This window comes from Heliangelus exortis, chromosome 3 (genome assembly GCF_036169615.1).
Source record: "Heliangelus exortis chromosome 3, bHelExo1.hap1, whole genome shotgun sequence".
In the NCBI taxonomy this organism is placed as follows: Eukaryota; Metazoa; Chordata; class Aves; order Apodiformes; family Trochilidae; genus Heliangelus; species Heliangelus exortis.
In genome coordinates, this window is record NC_092424.1 from 112,911,589 (window position 1) to 112,934,800 (window position 23,212).

Consider the following 23,212-nt stretch of genomic DNA (forward strand, 5'->3'; position numbering starts at 1 on the left):
AACCAGAGAAGCACAGGACACATATGGAGTTACCTGGTGCTTCCATGGGAAGGAGGTTCCTCACAGGAAGAAAACTCCTCCCAGTCATTTAGCCCTTAACAGCAATAAGCATTCATCCCTAAACTTCACTGGAGTTCCCTAGTCCTTTTCTATTACACAATATTATCCACAACAGAGACATTCCTGTAAGCAGAAGGGAAGGCAAAGCACACCAGCAGCCAGGAGAGCAGGCTCAGAGTGCTTTGTCTCTGCAGGACTGGAAGAGCTGAGAGCTCTAATGATCACCTGCCATTCTGCATATGTATTTGAAAGATCCACTTTGCTCTGTACTGTTCCCTGCTCATGTAAGAGGGTTTAAGAGCCTTTTTGGACCAGGAGTCTACTGCTTGTTAGGCAAAGTTCTGCATCCTCAACAATCATAATGCTGCCGAAATGCCAGTATCAATTATGAAGTAACACACCACAAATGAGTAAAGAAATCAGTAAATTGGGAAAGAGGAATGTAGAATGTTAAGAGCATGTAGACCCCCACCAAGACAGAGCCTGGATTAGGCTAGATGGAAAGGTTCCTGCAATAGCACAGGAAGAACTGAACACCAATCCTCTCCGACTGTGCTAAGTCCAAGTCTTAGAGGCTACAAAAAATGGGATATTGTCCAGAGGAGTGTAACATCTTTTTAACCAACAAAAGGGGTGAAATACCTCCTCCTACTCTATCATTGAGAATCAAATTATTACACTGTTATTAACTTGCACCATGCTGAGGCACATCCAGGAAAACGAAGGTGGTGTCCACCAGAGCAGGAAAAAGGACACTGGTATTGGCTTTTAACTGCCCATCTCCACAAGCCCCAAGTGACATACCTTTCCATAACAGCCAGGCACTCCTTTCTCCATGTGAACCGACTGCCTCTCCGTAGTCTGAAGGTCCCAGAGGTAGCTGTGACTGGGGGAGGTGTCTGTCTCCATTCTGGCTCTTCTATTGGGATAGGAGCAGGTCTCATGCTTAACGTGGCCCCTAAGAATGATAAATACTGTGTTTCCTAGTGGATTCAAAACCATGCCCATTTTCTCACTCCTGCTCGTGGAAAAAAAGACAAGACAGATGATGAAACCATTCAGGATAAAAAAAGTAAAGCATTATCAAACAAAGACACCTTAAAGATACACAAAGCCAGCTAAGAGTTCCCATCCCCAACCTCCAAGCCAAGTATCAGGTGAGCATGGAAATCCAAGGGAGCCATAGCTGAGCTGATGGCTTTGGAGGAAAAGTTACAGTAAGGGTGAGCTGTGCTCTGGCTGGGATTTATTTACATTGCTCTGCTACCTCTTCTGCCACAAACTGGGAAATAGCAGGTTTCTATATAATTGTACAACAGCCTCAGGAAGCAAAATGTAAATTTGTACCGAAGGTATTTCCATGTGTCAGAAGAGCTGAGTAAACACTTAAAATAGCTCCACCAGTAGAAACACACCCTGTGGTCTGAGCAAATGCTGGATCCTCAGTGCCAGGTTGCCTGAAAAAGTCACTGAAAGCAGATTAACATCACACCTTTCCTCTTCTGTCCCCCTTCTATGGATATATTTTTCTTTTCACGAAGGCTGAGCTGGAAAGCATCAAGCAAGAAAGAGGACTTGGCACCATGCCTTGAGGAAAGGCCCTTTGAAACTCACCCCTGATTCTCTCCACAACAGCCTCCCAGCTAATAAATCAAGAGACACTGGGAGACTGATCTTTCATATACCCTTTGGTGAGGATGGGAACCTGGTATAAGACATTAGTATGTAAACTGTTCTGAAGGACAGCTTTGTGCTCAGTGAATTCCCCTGGAGGGATGAAATAGCTGTTCTTGTGTGCAAAAAAAATAAAAAAAACCCCAACAACCCAGTTGTATGAAAAGATAAATCACCACCTATATCCCATATGCATACTGAGCTCAACTGGATTCATGTCAGGCTGGGAAGATCCAAGAGAAGGAGGCAGCTCTGCTCACAGGAGGAAAACAGTATTGCAGACACGTAAAATCAGGGCTGAGGCAGCAAATCCCTCTGGAGAGAGTCTTGCTCAGAATGGTTAGGATTTAATCATAAAAACATAATGTGTTAGTGAAATGACAAGGCTTGTTTAATTTAAAACAGAGTAAAAAGTTTAAGGGAACTCAGGAGCCTAAACAAGAAGCAAATTCCTACAGTTAAAAAGCAAGAAATTAGCTATTTATGACTTTGGCTGTGTTCCTTTCCAGAAATGCACAATGAGTATTTTCCTTACTGGCAGGGGCTTGCATCTGTGTTGGGTAGTGGAGCCCAAAATAATTTTAAAATATTACCCAGGAGGAGTCTATAGGAAGTGGAGCCCACAATCTCTGCCTTACACACACAGCAGATGGTGACTTTTACCATTTCCAGCTCATAAGCTTGCACAGATTACTTAATTTAAGTGACACATGAAGTATTTCCTACATTACCAACTTATTGGGAGGCCCTTTCCAGGAAAGTTTCTTATCTGCTCTTTCTAGTAGTACTTGCATAGTTTAGAGGTCCGAGTCAGTATCAAGTTGACAGCTTTTAAATACACTTCAAAAATTAAAAAAGCTTCAAGAAAAAATTAAAAAGAAGCAGGGAAACAAGGAATCAGCTTGCCCTGCATTGTCTTAGCAATCTACTTTCCCTGCCTAAAGACTTGATTTCACAGGGAGGGAGCACAAATATCAGTGATGTCTGACATTAAGGTAAGAGATAAGAGATGATAAGGTAACTATGGAGCTTTTTTAAGTGAGCACCTTATTTATTCTGCTGTTCTAATGCTTTGTGGCAATCTTCTTACCACCCAGCTCCACTTTTTTACAACTTAGTAAGTTCCACCCTAGTTACCAGGCCACATTCTTTCTAAAAAAACCCTTAACAGCTTTTAAGAAGCTCAGCTTCTTAAATGTGAGTATGAGATTTGCATCTTAGTTACCTGAATCAAAAAACAAGACACCTACAAGGGGAAGAACTCCTTTGGCACAGCAGAATGAAAAGTGACATTTTTCTCTACCTGCCAGGCCTGAGTCCCTTTTGCAACAACACAGAATTTCCTCAAATGCACAGTCTGAACCTGAGGATGCTGCAGGGTGGGTTTTTTGAGGAGAGAAGGCAGGAAGAGTCAACAGGACTGCAACAGGACTGCAGCTATCTCTGTACTCAAAACTCCACGTGGCAAATCTTCTCTCAGCACAGCCCAGGCACCATCCTGAAGGAGAAGACTTTTAAAAGCATCACATGCAATGGCTGATCCACATCACATGCTGGGAAAGGCCCTGTCATCCAGGGGTGATGAAGGGAATGGTTGGAGCAAGCCTCAGGCCATCTCCCTGCTCCAAGACACCATTTACTGGCAAATCTTTGCAGCAAGTACCTGGCATGTATTGTAGTGATAAGAACAGATGTCACACTTTATTTTTAGCCAGACTGACCTGAGATCAGATGATAAACACCTTTCAGTTACTCCTGAGCCAGGCTGGATTTGAATCAGCAGCCTGCACAGCAAAAGGTTCCCTACAGAGCTCATTGCTTGGATGGAATGGATCAGAGTAGGGACTATTTTCCATACAGCTCTATAAAACAGTAAAATACCAACAATAATGTTTCCAGTGCAAATCTTGTGGGATATCCAGCCCCTGAGTTTTTCATTTTAATTTTTTTTTTGTTTTGTTTTTTAGGCCTTACTTTTAAAGCTAAAGAACTCCCAAGGGAATAACACAGGAGATGCTACATCTTGATAATAACCACCTTTCTTTCAAGGAGGAACAGCACATGTTTTTCTCCAAGGTGACCACAGCTGCCTTCCTAGTACAGAAGACTGGAAGAAATAAATATCCAGCCTAAATGGAAGCAGTCTGTATCCATCTGTAACTTCAAGACATCATTTCTGGGTGCCAGCTTCAGTTTGCAGTACACAGAGGGAAAAGACATGCTGAAGTTACTCTATAACAAACTTTCCCCCTTGCCCAAGACCCAGTGCCAGCCAAACTAATCAGGCTAACAGCTACCAGTCTAAAAAGAAATATTTATTTACTTAAAACCCATAGGTCCTGAAAAAATAAAAAAAATCTGTACATTATAGACCTTTATAAACTCATATACCAGCTTCTGAAACGTATACTATTTATCTACTGCCAAAATTCTCTCAGTCTTCTACAAAACACAAGAGATGTGGTGCCTGTCCAAAAAAAGCCTGATCTAAATGAAAAGCATCCCTTAATAATCGGATTAAAGACCTTTCAAACACCAGCATTTGCTAAACAAAAAAAAACCTGCCTTTCACCCTAAGTTGGCAATGTTTCCAGAAAAGGTTTACAAGCACAGTGGAATTCTGAGCATTGCTATTAACTCTGACATCATTCCTACCAGGAAAACACTGATCAAGAATTTTTTGAAGAAGATTCTTGCATACAGCAGGGAAAGCAGTGGTGGGGGTTGAGACTTTTAAGTCTCTTTTGACACGTGTTGCAGTCTGCTGCTGCCTGAACCTCTGCCCAAGACAGGAGAAACACAGAAGCTACAATGCAAATAATGCAAATAAGCAATCAAACCCAGGCAAACAACAAACAGCACATTAAAGGGGCCCAAGCAAGCTGGCAAATAATGCAGGTGATGAAATTGCTGAGTCTTTTCTATACAGGAGCAACATCCAGTAATGTCTCAACAGCAGCAACATCCCAAAATTGCCCTAAGGCTCCACAACACAAAGTTTTTTGCTTGGCAGATGCAGAACTCTGTGTGGATGATTCAAAATGTTATTTAGCACTGTTACACATTTCCAACAAATAATAATAAAAAGTATTTTCATGTATTTGTAAGTCATCTGTAGTCCCCAGTATAACTGGAAACTTCTGGCTGGGTGCAGTGTGTGAGCACAGTGTCAGCACCTGATGTGAGGACCTTACAGGCAAGGCTGAGATGTCATACACAAAAAAATGGTCTCATCTTTATCTAGGAGACAGGAAAGTGAGGTGCAACAGTGAAAACATTTGCAAAGAGTCATAGAAAAAAACCTGGCAAGCCTAGGAAAGACACCATGTCTGCCAAGTGACCCCCAGTCCTTGCCTCAGGGAAGAACTACTCTTTCTTTACAGTTCATAAATTGATGATAGCTGGTGTCCCAGTCCTTCCAAAACTGCTTCAATTTAAAGTTTTTTCTTGCTATTATTACACAAACAAATTCAGTTTGAAAATGGACTCTGAAGATGCCGTTTTCAAAATCAGGAATTAAAAGAAATGGGGAAACTAAAAAGTCCCCAAAGACCTCACTTTGCCCACTGTTAACTCAAACACAACACGTAGATGCTTCTGCACCCAGAGACATTCAGTCAAAGGAGAAAGATTCAGAGTTTATTCCCAGCAGCTGGAGTTGGAAAAGATGGGATACATGAGAAGAGACAGCCAAATGTCCCTTCCTAATAAGTGAGAAAACAGAAAAAAACCTCTATGCCAGTCATGTGTTCTCTTAAGCTTCTTCAAAGAAGGAGAATCTTAAAAATTAGAGAGAGTGCAGTGATGGCATCACTTCTTTGTGACCATGGCACAAGGCTCTACTGATTTCCTCCTTTTCTGACTCAAAAGAAGGCAGTAGAATGTCTACTCAAGTCTACAAATCACAGGATACTCTAAGTGGCATCAAACTTAAAGGCTCCAAATTTTTTATACTGTTTTATAACAGTAATTTAAATCCAGGATGCTCTGGACAAGGTTGGTACCTTCTTTAATAAACTGTATTCACTTGCACACACACATGGGAATAATTCTTGGCTTGCCAGTCTGACCTGCAATGTAATAGACATCAAAAAAAGCAGTGGATAATCCTACATTAAATAACTCAACCATTTTCCTCAAGTAGACTTTTCCAACAGCTATGGAGAAAACTGAGGGTTCTTCCCTTCCCCTCGGCATCTAAAAAGAAATTAAATGTTATTTGGTTCTTAAGGGAATTGAAGTGCATCCAAATAATCCCTTGGCACAGGCAGAGGAGCCAATCTGCCTTTTACACTTTTAAAAATGCTGTATCAGAGCCTTCTGTTTGAAAAAAGGTTAAACTCAAACCACCATTCTTCCAAGAAATTTTTCCATGTGTGTTTAAGGACAAGTGAACAAGACAGCACATCAAAAAAGGAGAGGTTAACACTGCTTCATTTCACCCCAAGCAATAACATCCAGTGCTGCTAAGTCTTCCCCTCTTTCAACACTTCTCAAGAGTGAAAGGACAAACAAGATGTGAGCTTGTGGACAAGGGGAAAGAAAGTTAAGAGGAAAAAGTAAAGATCTAGCACTGAGTTTGACTTGGCTTTTGTAATCCCAGCACAGAATACTATTTCTTTAACAGCTCCAAACAGTACTGATAAAGATGCAAGGCTGTAGGAAAAATCCACCCAGCAGTTTTCATCACTGGGAGAGGACTTCTGAGGTTTGGTTTTTTTTTTTCAAAATACACTTACCAGTTCTCTCCACTGGTTTGGAGGCAACACCTCCCCACCAAAGGCAAATGGCCAAGAAGAGTAAGTTTGTAGGGTGCAACCTGAGGCTTTCAAAGCAGCTGATACTGAATGGCTGAACCCAATATCTTTGCTGATCTTTACTATGACAGCTCCAGCCACTGCAAAATCAAGGTTTTGTGGTGATCCCTGCAGCTTGCCAACCCCTCACAACCCTTGGCATATTCATTATTTAAAGATATTTTCTAGATGCTTAACAGAAAGGACAAGCTTGGCCGTGGCTTTGAACCCACCCAACTCTAAGCTAAAGTATTCTCAGGCCAAGTGACAGCTGGAGCCTCTTGATTTTCAGCTTATAAACCAAGCAGAAATTTTGAGGATTTGTTTTCACTGGAATTTTCCTAATATAATTCTAGATATCGAAGCCAAATTCACACTGGAGAGCCTGAGTCTTAAATTCCTTAAAACAACCACAGTTAATTTAATCAGGCCATTGTTTAAAGGAAATTAAATGTAAATATTTTGATCTTTACATTAAAATTGCTCAAGGGAAAACCACAAACTGTGGTCAAACAAAATCTATGGGGGAGAACAATGCAAGGGAATTAATTCAGCTGTCATTTTGAAGATTGCAGGTTACAGATAACGAGGAGGTTTACTTCTCTTTTCATATTTCATATTCATATTTCATTCTGAGATTTGGAGAAGCAGGTGGGATTTGAGAGGGACATCTCCAGCTTATCACTGCCACCCATCCATGAGTTTAAGATTCAACCCCAAACCTTGTAAAATTACCCCAAAGCTCCTCTGTGCCAAAACGAGGGTAGGGTGGGTGTTGCTGCAACTTTACATTATGAGCCATTATTCATGTTTTCTATTTCTTCAGCCTTAAGAACCTCAGCATTTATTTCATCTTAGTTGACTGCAGCTTCACTGACTGCTCCTAATTCCCAGAGTTATCTACTGGTGAGGAACAGGCAGGCAACTGGGATGGAGAAGCTGGACAGACAGCAATGGACCAGTCAGCTCCAGACCCTTTGCTGCAAAGCAAAGCACAGATTTGTTCCTACCCTCCTAAAAAGTCAACTGGTCAGAGGGAAAACCTCTTCAGTACAACCAGACCAACAAGTAAACGACCAGTGATAATTAAAACCAGTGACAAAAGGCTTCTTTTCCATAAATAAACCAGTGAGAGATGTTTAGGCTGTATTTGTTTACCAGGATTTGTCTTCTCAAGTTGGTACCATCTGTAAAATGCTCTTTTCTTTTGTTCACTCAGGTCCGAGCCCTGCTGCAACAGCCAATGGGAGATCCGGCTCTGACTGATCCCTGTAAAAAAAAAAAAAAAAACAGAACAAAACAAACAAAACAAAACAAAACAAAAAAAAAAACCAAAACAAAAAACAAACAAACAAACAAACAAAAATAAAAAAAAAGAAAAGAGAGAGAAAGAGGAAGAGAAAACTTGTTCTTTTTAAAACATTTTAAAGTGGTTTATATACTGATAAAAACTATTGCCTTACACAGCCCAGGAACTCACAATCACAACAAAAGTAGAGTTCAAGCTTCCCCTCCCCATCCCCTTGAATTTCTCTCTCTTGTTATCTGCAACCATCCTCAAGGTACCTCCTGGAACCAGCACAATCAACCTCCCAGCAAAGAGGGTACAAACTGGGACCCCAAATCTGCCACTGACTTTAATTGTTCACAGCTTCCCTGATTCTTGAATTTCTTCATCTGTGAAATGGGAACAAGTTCCTTACCCACTGTTATACATAAATAATGATAATGAGGAGATCATTATCAGTCAGGGCTTGAATAGGAAGGGAGATAAACACAGAAGTTTATGTGATATAGATCAAATCAGCCCAAAAATGGAGCAAGGCAACTGTCAGCAGCTGTACCAACAGCCAGAAAACAAACCAGAAAAGGCAGCTGCCTGTCAGCAAAGCTGGATTTAAGCCCTAGGTGTCCAGGCAAGGGACAAAGTTCCAGGGTTTTTAAAGCAAGACTTCTAAAAAACAGTAGAGGAGGGGAAAAAACCCAAACCTTGAAGTAATTACAGTTATTTACAAAGCATGACATTGAATGAAGGATCAATGCAGAAAGGGAGAAGCTGTGATTAGGAGAGGAACCAAATACAGCAAGAGGTTTAAAAGTGCACAAGCAGGTGAACTGTAGGTTCATTTAAAAATGCCAACAAATACATAGTTTGTTGATTAAATGCAGCAGTACTTCAGGTGAGAAGATTCCCTCTGCTCTTCAGATACCAGAAAGGGTTAACAACTCCTAAACTCTCCTCAGAGCTGAAGTTTTAGGAGGTGCTCCAAGTAACAAGATCCTGCTGAACACCTGTACCACCACCTGCTTGGTGCTAACACTGAGGCAGGTAGGAGGATGCTTTTCACACAGAAACCAACCTACCTCTGCCCTCTTGAGATGCATCAAGGTTTTATAAGATCTCATAATCAAATTTAACTCATGGCAAACAAGCCCCTGCAGTTTTATCATGTACAATATGGGGGTTGGTTTTACTGTGCTTTTTTTTTTTGTTGGTTTTTTTCATGGAACACTGAAGGTGGTTAACTTTAAAATTATTAAACTTGACTCTCAGGTGTCATATTCAGGTGGGTTTACTCCAAGCAGATTTTTTAAAATCACAGGATTTATGCTCTTAACTGTTCTTCCTTATAAAAAATTCCAGAAGCTATGCCTGGGGAAAAGGGATAGTGTTTTGTTTTGAGTCCAGAAGCTTAGTGCTATTCACCAGAGCTCTGTCCACAAAACATACCCTGGTTTGGTTTGTTTTCCTCCACATCTCTTGATTCTTATTATCCATACCCTGAGACTGCCTTTGCCCCAGAGCTGAAAGTGTTTCAGGAACAGCTGGAGCAGTCAAGAGTTGACTACCCCCAGGGCCCACACTGGGATATAATTGAGTTTACAGTAGTAGGGAAGTGGAATTATTCAACCAAACACAAACCTTGGGCTCTGCCAAGTTTACATCAAGGAACTGTGGAAGCATCTAAGTTAACAGCAGCAGAAGTCAATACGAGTTGCTACAAGTCTCCAGTCTGAAAAAAGGCTTCAGTCTGGTAGAAATCATGGTCTCTGGATGCCAGTGAAGAGAAAAAGTTTTGAAAATTTGTGGCTCTTCACCTGCTACTGTGAATTATAAGAGCCTTTATTTTAGCACAGTGCTGTGGGATGCAAACGTTTGTGTCTCACTGCTTTGGGCTGCATGGCTCCTATTAATCAATGGGTAACAGCACCATTAATTTCCTTCTTTACTACAGTCCACTTACACTTAGTGCACTGAATTAGTGTCTGCTGAGTGTTTGAATAACAAGGTAAGCTACAACAGCAAAAGCATTATTAGATAAAAATTATAAATAGAGATGAAGGATCTTCGGCAAGAGTCGCGTAGTGGAAAATCCAAATTCTGGTTCAAGAGGCTGCCTGATACTGTCAGAAAGTGGTAGAGATGTTACCCACTCCAGACAATGTGCTCGAGACAAAACAAAGGGACAGGAGCCAGAAGGCTCAAGCTGAGGATTGCCATGGCCACATTTGACTCGTTGTGAGTCTTCAGAGTTTGTAAAGGTCCTGCTGCAAAACAGAGCTTTGTGAGGAGAGACAACAAGGGGAAATGGTTTCACACTTGAAGAAGGGAAAATCAGGTTGGACATTAGGAAAAAATTCTTTCTTCTGAGGGTGGTGAGACACTGGAAAAAGGTGCTCAGAGAAGCTGTGGCTGCCCCATCCCTGGCAGTGTCTCAGCCCAGGTTGGATGGGGCTTGGAGCCCCCTGGGCTGGGGGAGGTGTCCCTGACCATGCAGTGGGGTTGGAACTGGATGAGCTTTAAGGTCCCTTCCAACCCAACCCATTCCATGATTCTAAAGGACACTGAGATGTACAGATTCAATAAATGAATTACAAATTCTCAGGACATTATTATGTGACTATGGTATCTCAAGAAGGGACACTGCAGCCCTCAGTGTCTTCTGCATCAGCAAAGAGCCCACAGCCCAGTTTGCTCTTTGGCCAGCAGATTTCTAGAGCAATGCTGCAAACCCAGACAGCATGTCAGGTATTGCTTAGGCATCTGACCTTGCTTTTGGTTACAGGACCATGCTGGATGACCTCTTTTGAAGCCCCATTCCCTATCATTCTCTTCTGGTTTTTATTATTCTCCTTGCTTTGAGATCTGTAATGACAGGTGAGCTTCCTTAAGGTTTTTTCTACCTATATCACTCCTCTCTTTTTAAGATATATCTTTCACCTGTACCTCAGCTTGGTTTAGAGGTCCCAAAACTGCATATTCCAGCAGCCTGACTGATTCAAGGTCATATGCAAAGTCAGGAGCAGAAGATCTCCTAGATCCCCAGCACAGTGTCTTAATCACAAACCCATCCTTTGATCCTTTCAACTAAAAGAAACAAACCAAAAAATAAAAAAACCCCAAGCTGACCCCAGATTGTCGTGTCAGAGATTCTTGCATCTCAAGTGACTTTTACACAGTTGACACACAGTGACCAGTTCTGCCACCAGTGCCATCCTGTCACACTGGCTGTAATCATCCCACCTTAGGAAATTGCACTGGCAGGAAAAAAGAAATCATCCTGCTGCCAGAGGCAGATTAATGAAGTAAGTTCTCAGGAGTACTGAAAACCCAGCTGTCTTGAGGAAATTCAGTCTCCATCTGAATCCCAGCCCTCAAGGAAGGCTGCCATCCTCTGGGCTCAGCATCAGCAGGGACAGGAGTGCATTGTAATGAGCACAGTTACTTTTCTCACTGAAAATACTGAAAAAAGCAGTGGCAATCACAAAGGATGACTGCAGTTCAACTGATGACTTCTTGTGTTCCATGTTACTCCTACCCATAGCAGGTTACACTTCTTAACTATGAGCAGAATGCAGAGTACAACCATTACCCCCTGGCCATCTCCACTCTCCTCTCCTCCAGAAATGATTCTGGGGAAAGTTTTCCCTTTCAAATACATAAAAGAAATGGCAAAATGCATCACCAAGAGAAAACAACTGGTACCTGCACTACAAATCCACTCACAAGCCTCAAAACTGCTATTCATCAAGTCTTTGGTAACTGGTTTTCACCTTCACAGATAGATTTGTACTGTGACTCTACTTTGCATTTCTTTAATGTTTCTTTGAGAGGGAGTTTTTAGAAGCACCTGGAATATGTCAGATTTGGAGAAGAAAGTAACTGACTGTGCTTTAGTTCTTCAGTGTGTAAGCAAAGTCCTAGATTCATATAATACCTGCTTGCAAAAGGACATCTATCAATTTAGGAGATTAGCAAAGCTTGCTTACAGAAAACCTGCAAAGATCAAAATCCTGGAAAAACAAATCTTTCCCTGTGTTGTCATGAGCATATATTAAAAAGAAAAAGAGCATGTTTTTCAAAATCCAGTTTCAGATGATCAGTAATTCAGTCATTTTCTGGCATTCTCTTCACAATGGAACTAGTTAAGTTTCATTTGGCTGGATTTGCATTTCCTCAGCATCCCTGTGTGTAGCTTCCAAACCTTAAGGGGTTTTATTTATGTTACAGCAGTGCTTCAAGGCTGCCCTCCACTGCACAAGATGCTGTGTGTGTTCAGCATTACATAAAGCTAAATCCTGAAGATCTCATATCAATTAAGACAGAAGGACAAGGCTGTGCAAGAAGAGTAATCAGGAATGGTAGAACACTGTGCACTAGAAAGCTCTGTGTTACCTTGGTTTTGTTATTTTATTTTTAAATGACCTCTGTATTTTATTGTTCATGTTTTGGGGTTTTTTTGTTGGTTTGGTTGTTGGGGTTTTTAAATGGTGGATTAGTTTTTATGCTACTAGCCTAGGAACTCAAATTCCTGCTCTGCCACAGATGGTTTTCCACTGTGACCTCAAGAAAGCAAGGTGTTTTTGGGTTTTTTTTTTTGTCCCTTCACTCCCTATGTGTAAAAAATGGAAAAGGTAGGATTTCCAGGACATGCAGAAGCATCATCCATCAAAGCAGTTATGCTGGCTGCAAAGGGCTCATCTATCCATACTCCTCCCTCTCTCCTATACTGAAATACAGAAGAGAAAGACATGAGATTCTGAAAACATTTCCCCACCTTCCATCTAGATTTGGAAGCTCAGAGACAGCATCTCTTACTAAGTTCAGGTATTAAGAGATATTTATCTCTTCATCCTTTGCCTTCCAACCATAACTTACTTGGGAGTCAGGTAGAATTCTGGTGGCATTTAGAGCAAAATTGCAGTGCATGATTCCAAATTATTGTTGATAAAAATGTGGCAACTCCCCCACCACATGTAGGGCTAAATACAGACCCCCCAAGTAAGCTGCAGCTATGTTAAAAGGAGCTTCAAATAACAAGATAGGAAATTCAGCAGGAACTATTATTAGCTCCTGTTTATACTGTCATTTTTCTTATCAGTAGGAGATTATTTATACAGAGCCCAACCCAAGTGCTTCTTGTTTATCTTATTACAGACACCATTAAAAAAGTTTCTATAAAAAGCAGCTCCTGTATTTAGGACCAGCAGTAATAAGTGTTATGCTACGTTTTTTGTTTCTTATCAATCACTGCTTTATTTTCAAGTCACCATTTAATACTCTGCAACTATTTTCCAATCTGCCCTCTTCTCTCAGTACACAAGGCAGCCTCATAGAAGGTCTTCCAGGTTTAATTTTCCCTGTCTGACAAATTATCTAAATGACTTCTAATGTTTCTGGCAATTTTAAAACAACTAAGAGAGCTTACAAAATTGTTCTACTGCAACAGCTAACTTTAACCTTCAGCTCCATGTCCCTCCACTCCACCCTTTCCCATCCCCTTCTGCTGCAGCACAGGAAAAACAAAAGGAAAAAGCTGTTTGCTCTTGCAGAGTCTGTAAGGACAAGGCTGCTCAGTGAGCTTTAGAGGCTACTGACTGATGCAGGAATGACCATTCTAAAGTGCATTGCAATTTTAGAATTCAGATGAGAAAAAGCAAGAGAGAGATTTCTAAACAAAATCCTAAGTGGGTTGAGAATTAGTGAAATTAGGTAAAATGGAAGTTTCAAGGGGCAGAAGTTGGGTTCCTGCCCTAAGGACAGAACATGAGAAGACAGAGAATGGGGGGCAAGTATGGTCATGAGTACAGGGGAAAAATTACCCCCTCTGAGGAGCTTATCAAGGCCTGAGATTTGAAGACATGAAAACACACTGGTTTAGCTTCAGTTCATCCCTTACATGCCCAAACTGGCCAACTTCAAACCCAGCCCCAACTAAGAAAAGAAAGCAAAGCTTCAGGTTCCCAGCTAAGGGTCCAATATCACTGTTCAGATGCCCTGTTATTCCCTTCCCTCCAAGCCATTCTCCCCTCCCAATCCACACCCCCCCACACACTATTTTTTAGAGTAGCAAAGAAACTGGTAGAGGTTGAAAAGAAAAAATTGGCAGTATCAGCTAGCAAAGCCAAACACCTCTCCCTCTGACAGAGACAGCCTCAATTTTCCATTTTCTTTTTTTCTTGCCTCCTGGGGCAGAATAGATGACTCTCTTTCCTAAACACAAGAGATGAACTCTAAAACTGAGAGATGTGGCCGCAGCTTTATTTCAAGTGCTAAAAAAAAATGACTTCCAGCTGATGCAAGGTGGTAGCCAGTGGATGGGCAAGTCAAAAAGTCAAATATGTCCAACATCTGCAGCCTCCAGAACCAGCTTGCCATGTTTGTATTATAATGAATGATGAGGGAGGCTGTGAAGCCTCTGTGGGTTGATCTGTTCTTGCAGAACTGCCTCCTTTCACAGCCTCTTCACTGGCCAGAACAGGGTTCCACCTCAATGCACAATATAATAAAGAGGACCCTGAGACACGGATCACTGGAGCCTGAGCAGTATTCTGAAAAGGTATCATTTCCCTCTTATGTTCCTTCCCTATGCCATCTGCTACTGACCACCTCTTTGGATTTTATTTATCTATTTTTCTTCTCGTGTACTGAATTATTTACAGAACAGCTTTACCAGTAAGACTAAGCCTGTAAATACTGATATGATACCATTTGAAAACATGAGTCTCTGCAAGGCATTACCACTGCCTGTAAAACCTGCTGGCTTTTAATCAAAAGTGATTTCCAGACCTTCCTTGGGAGCCTGTTTGACAGCTGAATGGGAACACTGGACACATCTGAAGATAAATCTGAGGAATACACAAGTCAAGCAGCACTTATCAGGCCTAAGACAAGTCTAGAAGTGAGAGTCCTGGGCCACTGGCTTTCTTCTCTGGATCTCTGTCCTCAGCTATTTTCAGTCCCTCTTCACCATCCTCTGTTTCTGAAAGGAGCTGATGTTTCTTTCTGGTGGTACTTAGCACACTCTTTAATCTGGTCCTCAAACACCTCTTTGAGACTTACTATTCCTTTCAGATAAGCCATAACTATGTACTTAGTAGTGGCAGAGAAGTCCTGAACATCTGCTTACCCCAGGCTGCAGGTTATATTTAAAATGAATCAGCTCCCAGAGCCCTTCCCACCAAGCATATGGAGGATGTCACAGTTCAGCTGCAAAGGGTAAGGGAGGAAGAGACTGATGGATCATGGTGCAGCACAAGCCTTGTTTCTCTGCTTGTGAAACTGCATCATGTGCAAAATTTGACTTTATTTTTTATTTGAAACACTTCTGGGTCAGCTGAAAAAGGACGTAGCCATTTAACCTTTAGATCTACCTTGTTTCCCATTGATCTGGCTGGAAAACAAGGTAACAGCAGTGACCTTAGTTGAGTCTTCATTATGTCCCCCTGACAAGATAGAAAGAGACATCCAGTGATTTTTTCTCCCACTTCTGTGTCTGCACTCTGGATTCCCCCCTTGTTACAGAGTGGGGTGGAGTGGGATGAGTGTGAAACTTCAGTCAGGCATCTGTGAAGTGGATACAGCGTGGCCAGCAGGTCCAGGGAAGGGATTCTGCCCCTGTGCTCAGCCCTGGGGAGGCCACAGCTTGAGTCCTGTGTCCAGTTCTGGGCCCCTCAGCTCAGGAAGGAGATTGAGGTGCTGGAGCAGGTCCAGAGAAGAGCAAGGAGGCTGGGAAGGGATCCAGCACAAGTACTGTGAGGAAGGGCTGAGGGAGCTGGGGGTGTTGAGGCTGGAGAAGAGGAGGCTCAGGGGAGACCTCATCACTCTCTCCAACTCCCTGAAAGGAGGTTGGAGCCAGGGGGGGGTTGGGCTCTTTTCCCAGGCAACTCTCAGCAAGACAAGAGGGCACAAGAGGTCTCAAGTTGTGCCAGGGGAGGTTTAGGTTGGACATTAGAAAGAATTTCTTTCTGGAGAGGGTGATCAGCCATTGGAATGGGCTGCCCAGGGAAGGGGTGGATTCTCCATCCCTGGAGATATTTCAGAAGAGCCTGGATGTGGCACTCAGTGCCATGGGCTGGGAACCACGGGGGGAGTGGATCAAGGGTTGGACTTGATGATCCCTGAGCTCCCTTCCAACCCAGCCCATTCTATGATTCTATGATGGTGTCATCTGCTCACAGGAGGAATGGCCTGGCCAAGACACTGGAGATCCCACAGCTCAAACACCAACTCACAACTTTTTCAAGAGAGCAGAGTGAGGATGGAAGGAGCAAAATGACCAGGGGTGAAGAGGCTGGGCTTGGCTCTGCTACAGTCTACACACAGGGGTTTCAAGACATGCACTGAGACACCCAGCTGATAATAATTAGATCAGCAGCTTTTATCAATACAGACTCAAAGATCTGGTGTGGTGATTCTGATCCCACAGCCTGGCCTGCCCTAAGTCCCACTGACTGAAATAAAAATGCTGCCTTGTTTTGGAAATATTCTCCTGCAGCTTTTTTGTGTTTGCATAACTTCTCTTGAAGGGAAAACTAGTTTGACTTCCTAGAATCATAGAAGGGTTTGGGATGGAAGGGACCTTAAAGCCCATCCAGTTCCAACCCCCTGCATGGTCAGGGACCCCTTCCCCAGCCCAGGGTGCTCCAAGCCCCATCCAACCTGGGCTGAGACACTGCCAGGGATGGGGCAGCCACAGCTTCCTTGGGCAACCTGGGCAACCAGGGGCTCAGCACCCTCAAATTCAAGAATTTCTTCCTCATGTCCAACCTCAATCTCCCCTCTTCCAGTTTTAACCCATTTCCCTTGTCCTCCCCCTACCCCCCCGTGTCCAAAGCCCTCCCCCAGCTTTCTTGAAGCCCCTTCAGATATTGGGAGGTTGCTCTGAGCTCACCAGGGAGCCTCCTCTTCTCCAGGCTGAACAACCCCAAGCCCTCAGCCTGTATTCATAGGGAAGGACTTGCTGGAACCTTCAGGCTCAGTCTTGGAGTCAGAAAATTACCTCACCCTTATAAAAAGCTCTTCAGAAGTTAATTCAGAGACTGGGTGTTCCAAACCCAGAGTATATTCAGACAAGAACTACACAAAAGTGGGTGGCCCACTAACTGTCAATATTTAACATTTTGGGTACAGTTTAAGCAACTAGGCTTAGCATTTATTTTTTGGAGTACTAATACTAACACCTGATGAGGGTAGTAATAACATTCCTGGAGTTATTCAAAATGTTCATCTCACTGTTTTACAGATGACACTGAAACCAGAAAAAGGACAAGTAGTTTTGCCCAAGATCACAGAAAAGGGTTGCTAAGACACCAGCCCAGGTTACCCAGTGAAACTGTGGCTGCCCCATGCCTGGCAGTGTCTCAGGCCAGGTTGGATGGGGCTTGGTTTAGGGGGAGGTGTCCCTGCTCATGACAGGGGGTGGGACTGGATGACCTTTAAGGTCCTTTCCAACCCAAAGCATTCAATGATTCAATGATGTGGAAGGAATTCCTGACTCCATGGCTCAAGCACACACCTTTCTGCCTGCCTCAAGTGCTTGCTTGTCTGCAAACCCAGCCCTCCCAGACAGATGGGTTCTTATGACATTTAAAATACTGGAAATAACAGAAAAGAGCAACTTCCCTCCTGCTGGGTTTTGCATTCCTAGCCATCAAGGAACCTCAGAAAAGATCTATTTTAAGATCTTTATTCAAGTTGGAATTTAAAAATGAATAAAATTTATAACATGATATTGAGCTATCTGTAGCTTATCATCAAGTCTTCATCCTCCACAGGCTACCAGCACTGAGAGGCTGTAAAAGAGAACTAACACCACCTCACCTCATGGAGGACCAGGAAGAATTTGTTACTCTTTCTATAAAGCTCTGGAAACACCCAAGGAAGAAGTGCTGTCACTGCAGTGTGTTCCCTGGTCCTGAATTTCAGAGAGAGGAGGCACAAGGCAGAGGGTAAAAAGAGAGCTGCTTCTCCTTCAAGGCAAAAGCTGAGGAAATATGGTCATCCCCTCACCCTCACATCTGATTTTCATTAATGGGGACTCAAAGGCAAGTGATTGAAAAACTTCAAACTACCATAATCTGACTCCTGGATGTAATGATATCAACTATAGCTGTGTCTCCTGACTATTCATGTGCATTTAATATAAATACCTATTATATTTCTCTCACCATACCCAGAGATGCAGATGCATATCTATTTGCTACACTCAACAAACAATTTAAGAATTAAGAAAGACTGTTTTCGTTTTGAGATAAGAACTTTGGGCTTATTATAATGCTGGAAAATAAAATCTGCTAGCATAAGCCACCAAAAAAAAAAAAAAAAAGGAAAAAAAAAAAAGAAAAAAGTGATTCACTGGGGAAGTTCCATGATGTGCAGGACAATGGGTCTTAAATCAAAGGCATACATTATCATGACTAAGCTGACAGATCTGCACTGCAATGCAGAAAGCCAAGCAATATTCCAACATCTGCACAGTGCACAGCCAGGCAGTTAGACACAGTTTTCCCAAAATGAAGAAAGGTCTCCATGAGCTCTTACCTGTTACCTGTGCAACGACTGCTTGGGAAATCCTCCGGTTGGCCAGGAAGGCTTTGATTTCCTCCTTGATCACACTGCTGTCCCTCCTACCAAAACAAACAAACAAACCAACCCACAACAACAAAAGAACACACAAAAAGACAGACAGCCCAAAATGCACTTTGGAGGTGGAAAACAGCCTTCTTCCCTTTATTTAGGGGATGAGAAGTGGGGAAGGCAGGCATTAAAATCATCCAAATGCCTCAGCAGTGGACACTTCTCTTACCAAGTGTCACGTTTGATCAAAGTACCCCAGCAGCAGAATGGGTGACTCATGTCCTATATAATTCAGATGAGGTGCAGCACTGCCATATGGAAAGCACAAAGTTTCATTACACGGGGATGAATAAATCTCTCATCCCAGCATAAAACCCTCAGTCGTAAAAAATAAGGCACAAAAATAAAAAATAAAGGATAGCAGGGGCTGCCTGGTTAGCTGCACAAAGGTATATGCATAACCAAACCTTCCTCCAACCTTTTCAGGGAAGGACCCAAAGGAGAAAAGATTCTGCAGCCTCAGTTCCTCCACCCCTAAATTCCTTAGTCCCCAGCTTGTGCTGAATGAACAAGTGACAGCTATTTAAAGCCTTTGTATGAATTTTACAAGGTGTGCAAAGATAGTTCAGAAGGCACTAAAACTATGCTAAAAAGAAAATAATTTGGAGGTTGCACGAGGACTGTGATATGCAGCAAATTTCAGCTGCAGTAAACACATATATTTTTCCTTCCTCTTCCTCCCTCCCTTCTGAGAAGGGCAGGCAATTAAAACCAGACTTTATTAGGCTTTATTATTTCTAATTTCCCTTTCCCTTCTCCCCTCTTGCCCCAACAGCATTCAAGGCAGACTGGAGCTTGCAAATTTTAATGCAAACTAAATGCAACATTTACTACCTAGTAAATTTACTACCCTAGTAGTAGGGTTCATTTTTTATTACTGTACCCAACACTCATCCTCCATATGCCTGCAAATAAAAGCAATTTCAGTTTAAATAAGCACTGAAAGCATTACCTGAGATATTTGCAAAGGAGCCCAAAACTCAAAGGAATGATTAAAACTTCAGCAATGGGAACTCCTGCATACTTTTACACTCACCACCATAGGAAAAGAGGTTGATGGATTTTTCTTATTGCTCATCTCTAATCCTCTCCCCCAAAAGTCACACTTTTACCCCAAGTCTCCAAACTACTTCAAATATATTTTCATTCTGGAGCTTATGGACCCCAGTTCTCTCATAGGTACTTTATAAATGTTGCAATCTTAGGGGAAAAAAAGACATTCCAATATTATGAACAAAACTGTTTTGTGACCTTTGGCCTTTCCTCTTCTTTTTGCTATCAAGCCCTCTGACTCTGACTTTCATCCTCAGTCATATAATCCCCTCCTCCTTTCACCTTTGCCATAATGCTGAAAAGGAACCTGCTAGAAGTAAAGGAAGGTCAGTCTGGAAAAAAAAACCCAACTGATGCTCACTGAAGACTTTGCTTCTTATTATTTGTCTTTTCCTACACCAACATGAAGGCTGCACATCCCCCAGACTGCCATGAACCAGAAATCAGTAACATGCATGTTCTACACATCCCAGTGGAAAGCACTGACCAAGCAGATTCCCTGCTCATAAATATATGGAAGGGAATACTACAGTTGTGAAGTAGTGAAGGAGGAGTCACTTGAATTGACAGAAGTCTTGTGAATAAGAGTGGAAAACGAGTGCACTAACATTAATTAAAATTTTTGGTACAGTGTGGGGAAAAAATATTTCAACAGTAAATCTGATTCTGGATCCCCACACGAGGCCAGGGGCTATCTACACAAGACTGAGAGGCAGGTGAGAGGCACTGGGATAGTGACCTTCAGGGAACTGGAAAGGGAAGAGCTGTCTACAGGAGTTCCTGCTTTCTTGCTAACACCTGTCACTACTAGAACATTCCTCCAAGATGCAAATATGTTCCAGAGACCTCTCAACTTTGACCCTCCCAATTTTTTACAAAGTCTTCCACTAACCTCAGGCACTAAGATAGAGACCTTCAAGGAACTGGAAGGGGAACAGCTGCCTACAGGAGTTCCTGCTTTCCTGCTAATACCTATCACTACTAGAGCTGTTTTCCAATATGCAATTACATTCCAGAGACCTCTCAACTTTGACCCTCCCTTTTCCAAACTTCTACTAATCTCAGCCATTGAGTTAGTGACCTTCAAGGAACTGGAAGGGGAAGAGCTGTCTACAGGAGTTCCTGCTTTCTTGCTAATACCTATCACTACTAGAGCAGTCCTCCAACATGCAAACGTCTTCTGGAGACCTCTCAACTTTGGCCCTCCCAATTTTTTACAAAGACTTCTACTAGCCTCAGGCACTGAGATAGTGACCTTCAGGGAACTGGAAGGGGAATAGCTGTCTACAGGAGTTCCTGCTTTCTTGCTGTTACAATCTGAGCTATTATTTTATATTTTGATTTGAGAGACATATTTTATATTTTCAAAGTGTTTACATCACTTGCTAATACCTATCACCACTAGAGCACTCCTCCAATATGCAAATACATTCCAGAGACCTCTCAACTTTGACCTTCCCAATTTTTTACAAAGACTTCTACTAACCTCAGGCATTGAGATAGTGACCTTCAGAGAACTGGAAAGGGAAGAGCTGTCTACAGGAGTTCCTGCTTTCTTGCTAATACCTGTCAATACTAGAGCACTCCTCCAACATGCAAATACATTCCAGATACATTCCAGAGACCTCTCAACTTTGACCCTCCCAACTTTTTCCAGATTTCTACTAATCTCAGGCACTGAGACAGTGACCTTCAAGGAACTGGAAGGGGAATAGCTGCCTACAGGAGTTCCTGCTTTCTTGCTAATACCTATCACTACTAGAGCACTCCTCCAACATACAAATACATTCCAGATACGTTCCGGAGACCTCTCAACTTTGACCCTCCCAACTTTTTCCAAAGACTTCTACTAACCTCATCAGCTCCTCCACTTTGTCATCAATGTCCAAGTCCTCTTCAGAAGCTTCAAAACTGTACGACCTCTGAGCCAAGCTGTTTGCCAGTGGGTAACGGGTGGGTGACATCTTCCCATTGAAGGCAGACAACCTCTCGTTACTCTCCCTCCCGTTCTGATTCGTAGTGCAAGGCTGTGGGGAGGTGTCGTAACTGTTGCTGGGTGATGGGGACATCCCAGAATGCTGGGTCTGCGTGGAAGCCGTGGCTGTGGAGGAAGATGCTGGGACATTGTTGGTGCTGTTGCTGTAGGAACCCCCTCCGTAGCTGGACCTTCTTCCAAATTTGTCACTATGCTCTTGATCAAGACGATCCAAGGTTTCAAGCGCGTGCAGGATTTCGTGCCTGGTCATCCCCGTGCGTCTCAGCCTCTGGAGCAGATCTATCTGCTCTATGGTAAATCTTGGCTCGTCTGTGTAGTGAGACATGGTTTCCAGCAGGCTAAAACCAAGGGAAAATATAAAAGCAAAGATTTCAGCTCATTAGGTCTTTGAGGAAGGCGAAAAGTACCTCACGCGCAGGAAAGATCAATTCTGGTCCGAAGTCACACACGTGACAGAGCCACACGTGACAGTTCACCTCCCTTGAAGGGTTTGTTTTCTTTGAAGTGCTCAAATAGCAATTCTCTCTTCTCCTAACATTCCCTGCACCTTCTCCAACCAACCTGCAGTTAGTACCCTTTTGCTTTTGATAAACCGCTGCTACAGAGAGGCTGCCACTTGATTTGGGCAAAATTTTGCCCACTGCTAAGTAGTCACCAGAGAGAAATCCCAGATTCCAAAACTTTGAGGTTGAGGCCAGAGGTTCAGTTTCTCTGGGAAGGCTTTAACCAGTTCTGATGTGAGATTTAGGAATCACAACTCTTTTGAATCTTAAGCACGGGCACTTTGAGTTGCCCTAACTTTTTGTTGCAACCTTGAAAGGAGAAGATAAAAACACTCCTAGCGGAAATTCCCGTGGCCTGCAGGACCAAAGTTGATGTGACTGAAGTCCTGTTTCTGAAGTTCCATTTCTGAAGTCAGTAACTTTTGAACCTGGAATGTTGTCACACATCGCCTGCCCTAACAAGGAAAGTGCAGCACATCCAATTACTACTCAGCTTTCATTTAAAAAAATAAGCCCACAGCCTTTTCTCCTCTCCAAATTCTGGCTTCACATGGAACTCAATCATCATGGTGGCTCATTAAAAAGATTTTTAACTCCTAAACTTCCCAAGGTGCCAGAACAATGAACACATATTTGCTCCTAAGTCCAGAAATTGAACTGGGAAAAAAATCCCCATATGCTCCCCTCTGTCCCTTCCTACAGAGGGACATCTCCTACATCTCCTCACTAGAGATCCAAATGGCATAAAAATGACAAGATCACCTCCTTCAGAACTCAGGATCTTGAGAAGAAGAGATGGCAGATGGAGGGCAGACAGAACTTGGCAAAGAGATCAAGGCGTTTTCATCCTTCTTGTGAATCTTCCTGTGAGTCAAGGGTTTATTACAATTCCTGCAGGAGAGCAGAGTGAAGAGATCACTCAAACTCCAGGAGACATGACAGAGCTACTGTACAGTCTCTAGAAGAGAGAGCAGACAAACAGCAGCCTCAGGAAAGTCAAGTAAGAATTCCAAGGACCCTGTGAAAATCAAGAGAGGGATGATGGCTGTCACAATTATCTTGGACCTTCCAAGGGCAGGGCTGGCTAATACAAATAAGAGAGGGGCTGGCTACCAAAAACAGAGTCAAGACTGTGGCTCTCCACAGATTTTGAAGTTCACTCCTCATTTCCATTTCAGCACTGGCACACAGAAGTCCCCAGCAGAAGCCA

General features: G+C 42.7%; 1 protein-coding gene across 19 annotated transcripts in view; it reads right to left on the reverse strand.

Moving 5' to 3' along the window:
* The window catches only part of HMBOX1 (homeobox containing 1), a 137,069-nt gene that overhangs the window by 49,215 nt on the left and 64,642 nt on the right, over positions 1 to 23,212 (reverse strand). For 17 of the 19 annotated variants that reach the window (XM_071742236.1, XM_071742230.1, XM_071742241.1 and 14 more), the window contains 4 exons: positions 21,358 to 21,837; positions 18,355 to 18,440; positions 7,689 to 7,799; positions 865 to 1,018 (listed from right to left, as the gene is read on the reverse strand). In XM_071742236.1, the coding sequence (XP_071598337.1) occupies positions 865 to 1,018; positions 7,689 to 7,799; positions 18,355 to 18,440; positions 21,358 to 21,824 (818 nt within the window). In that variant the 5' untranslated portion in view covers positions 21,825 to 21,837. Of the gene's footprint in view, positions 1 to 864; positions 1,019 to 7,688; positions 7,800 to 18,354; positions 18,441 to 21,357; positions 21,838 to 22,764; positions 22,894 to 23,212 lie in introns of all 19 variants that reach the window. The other 2 variants (XM_071742231.1, XM_071742232.1) reach the window with 1 other exon arrangement.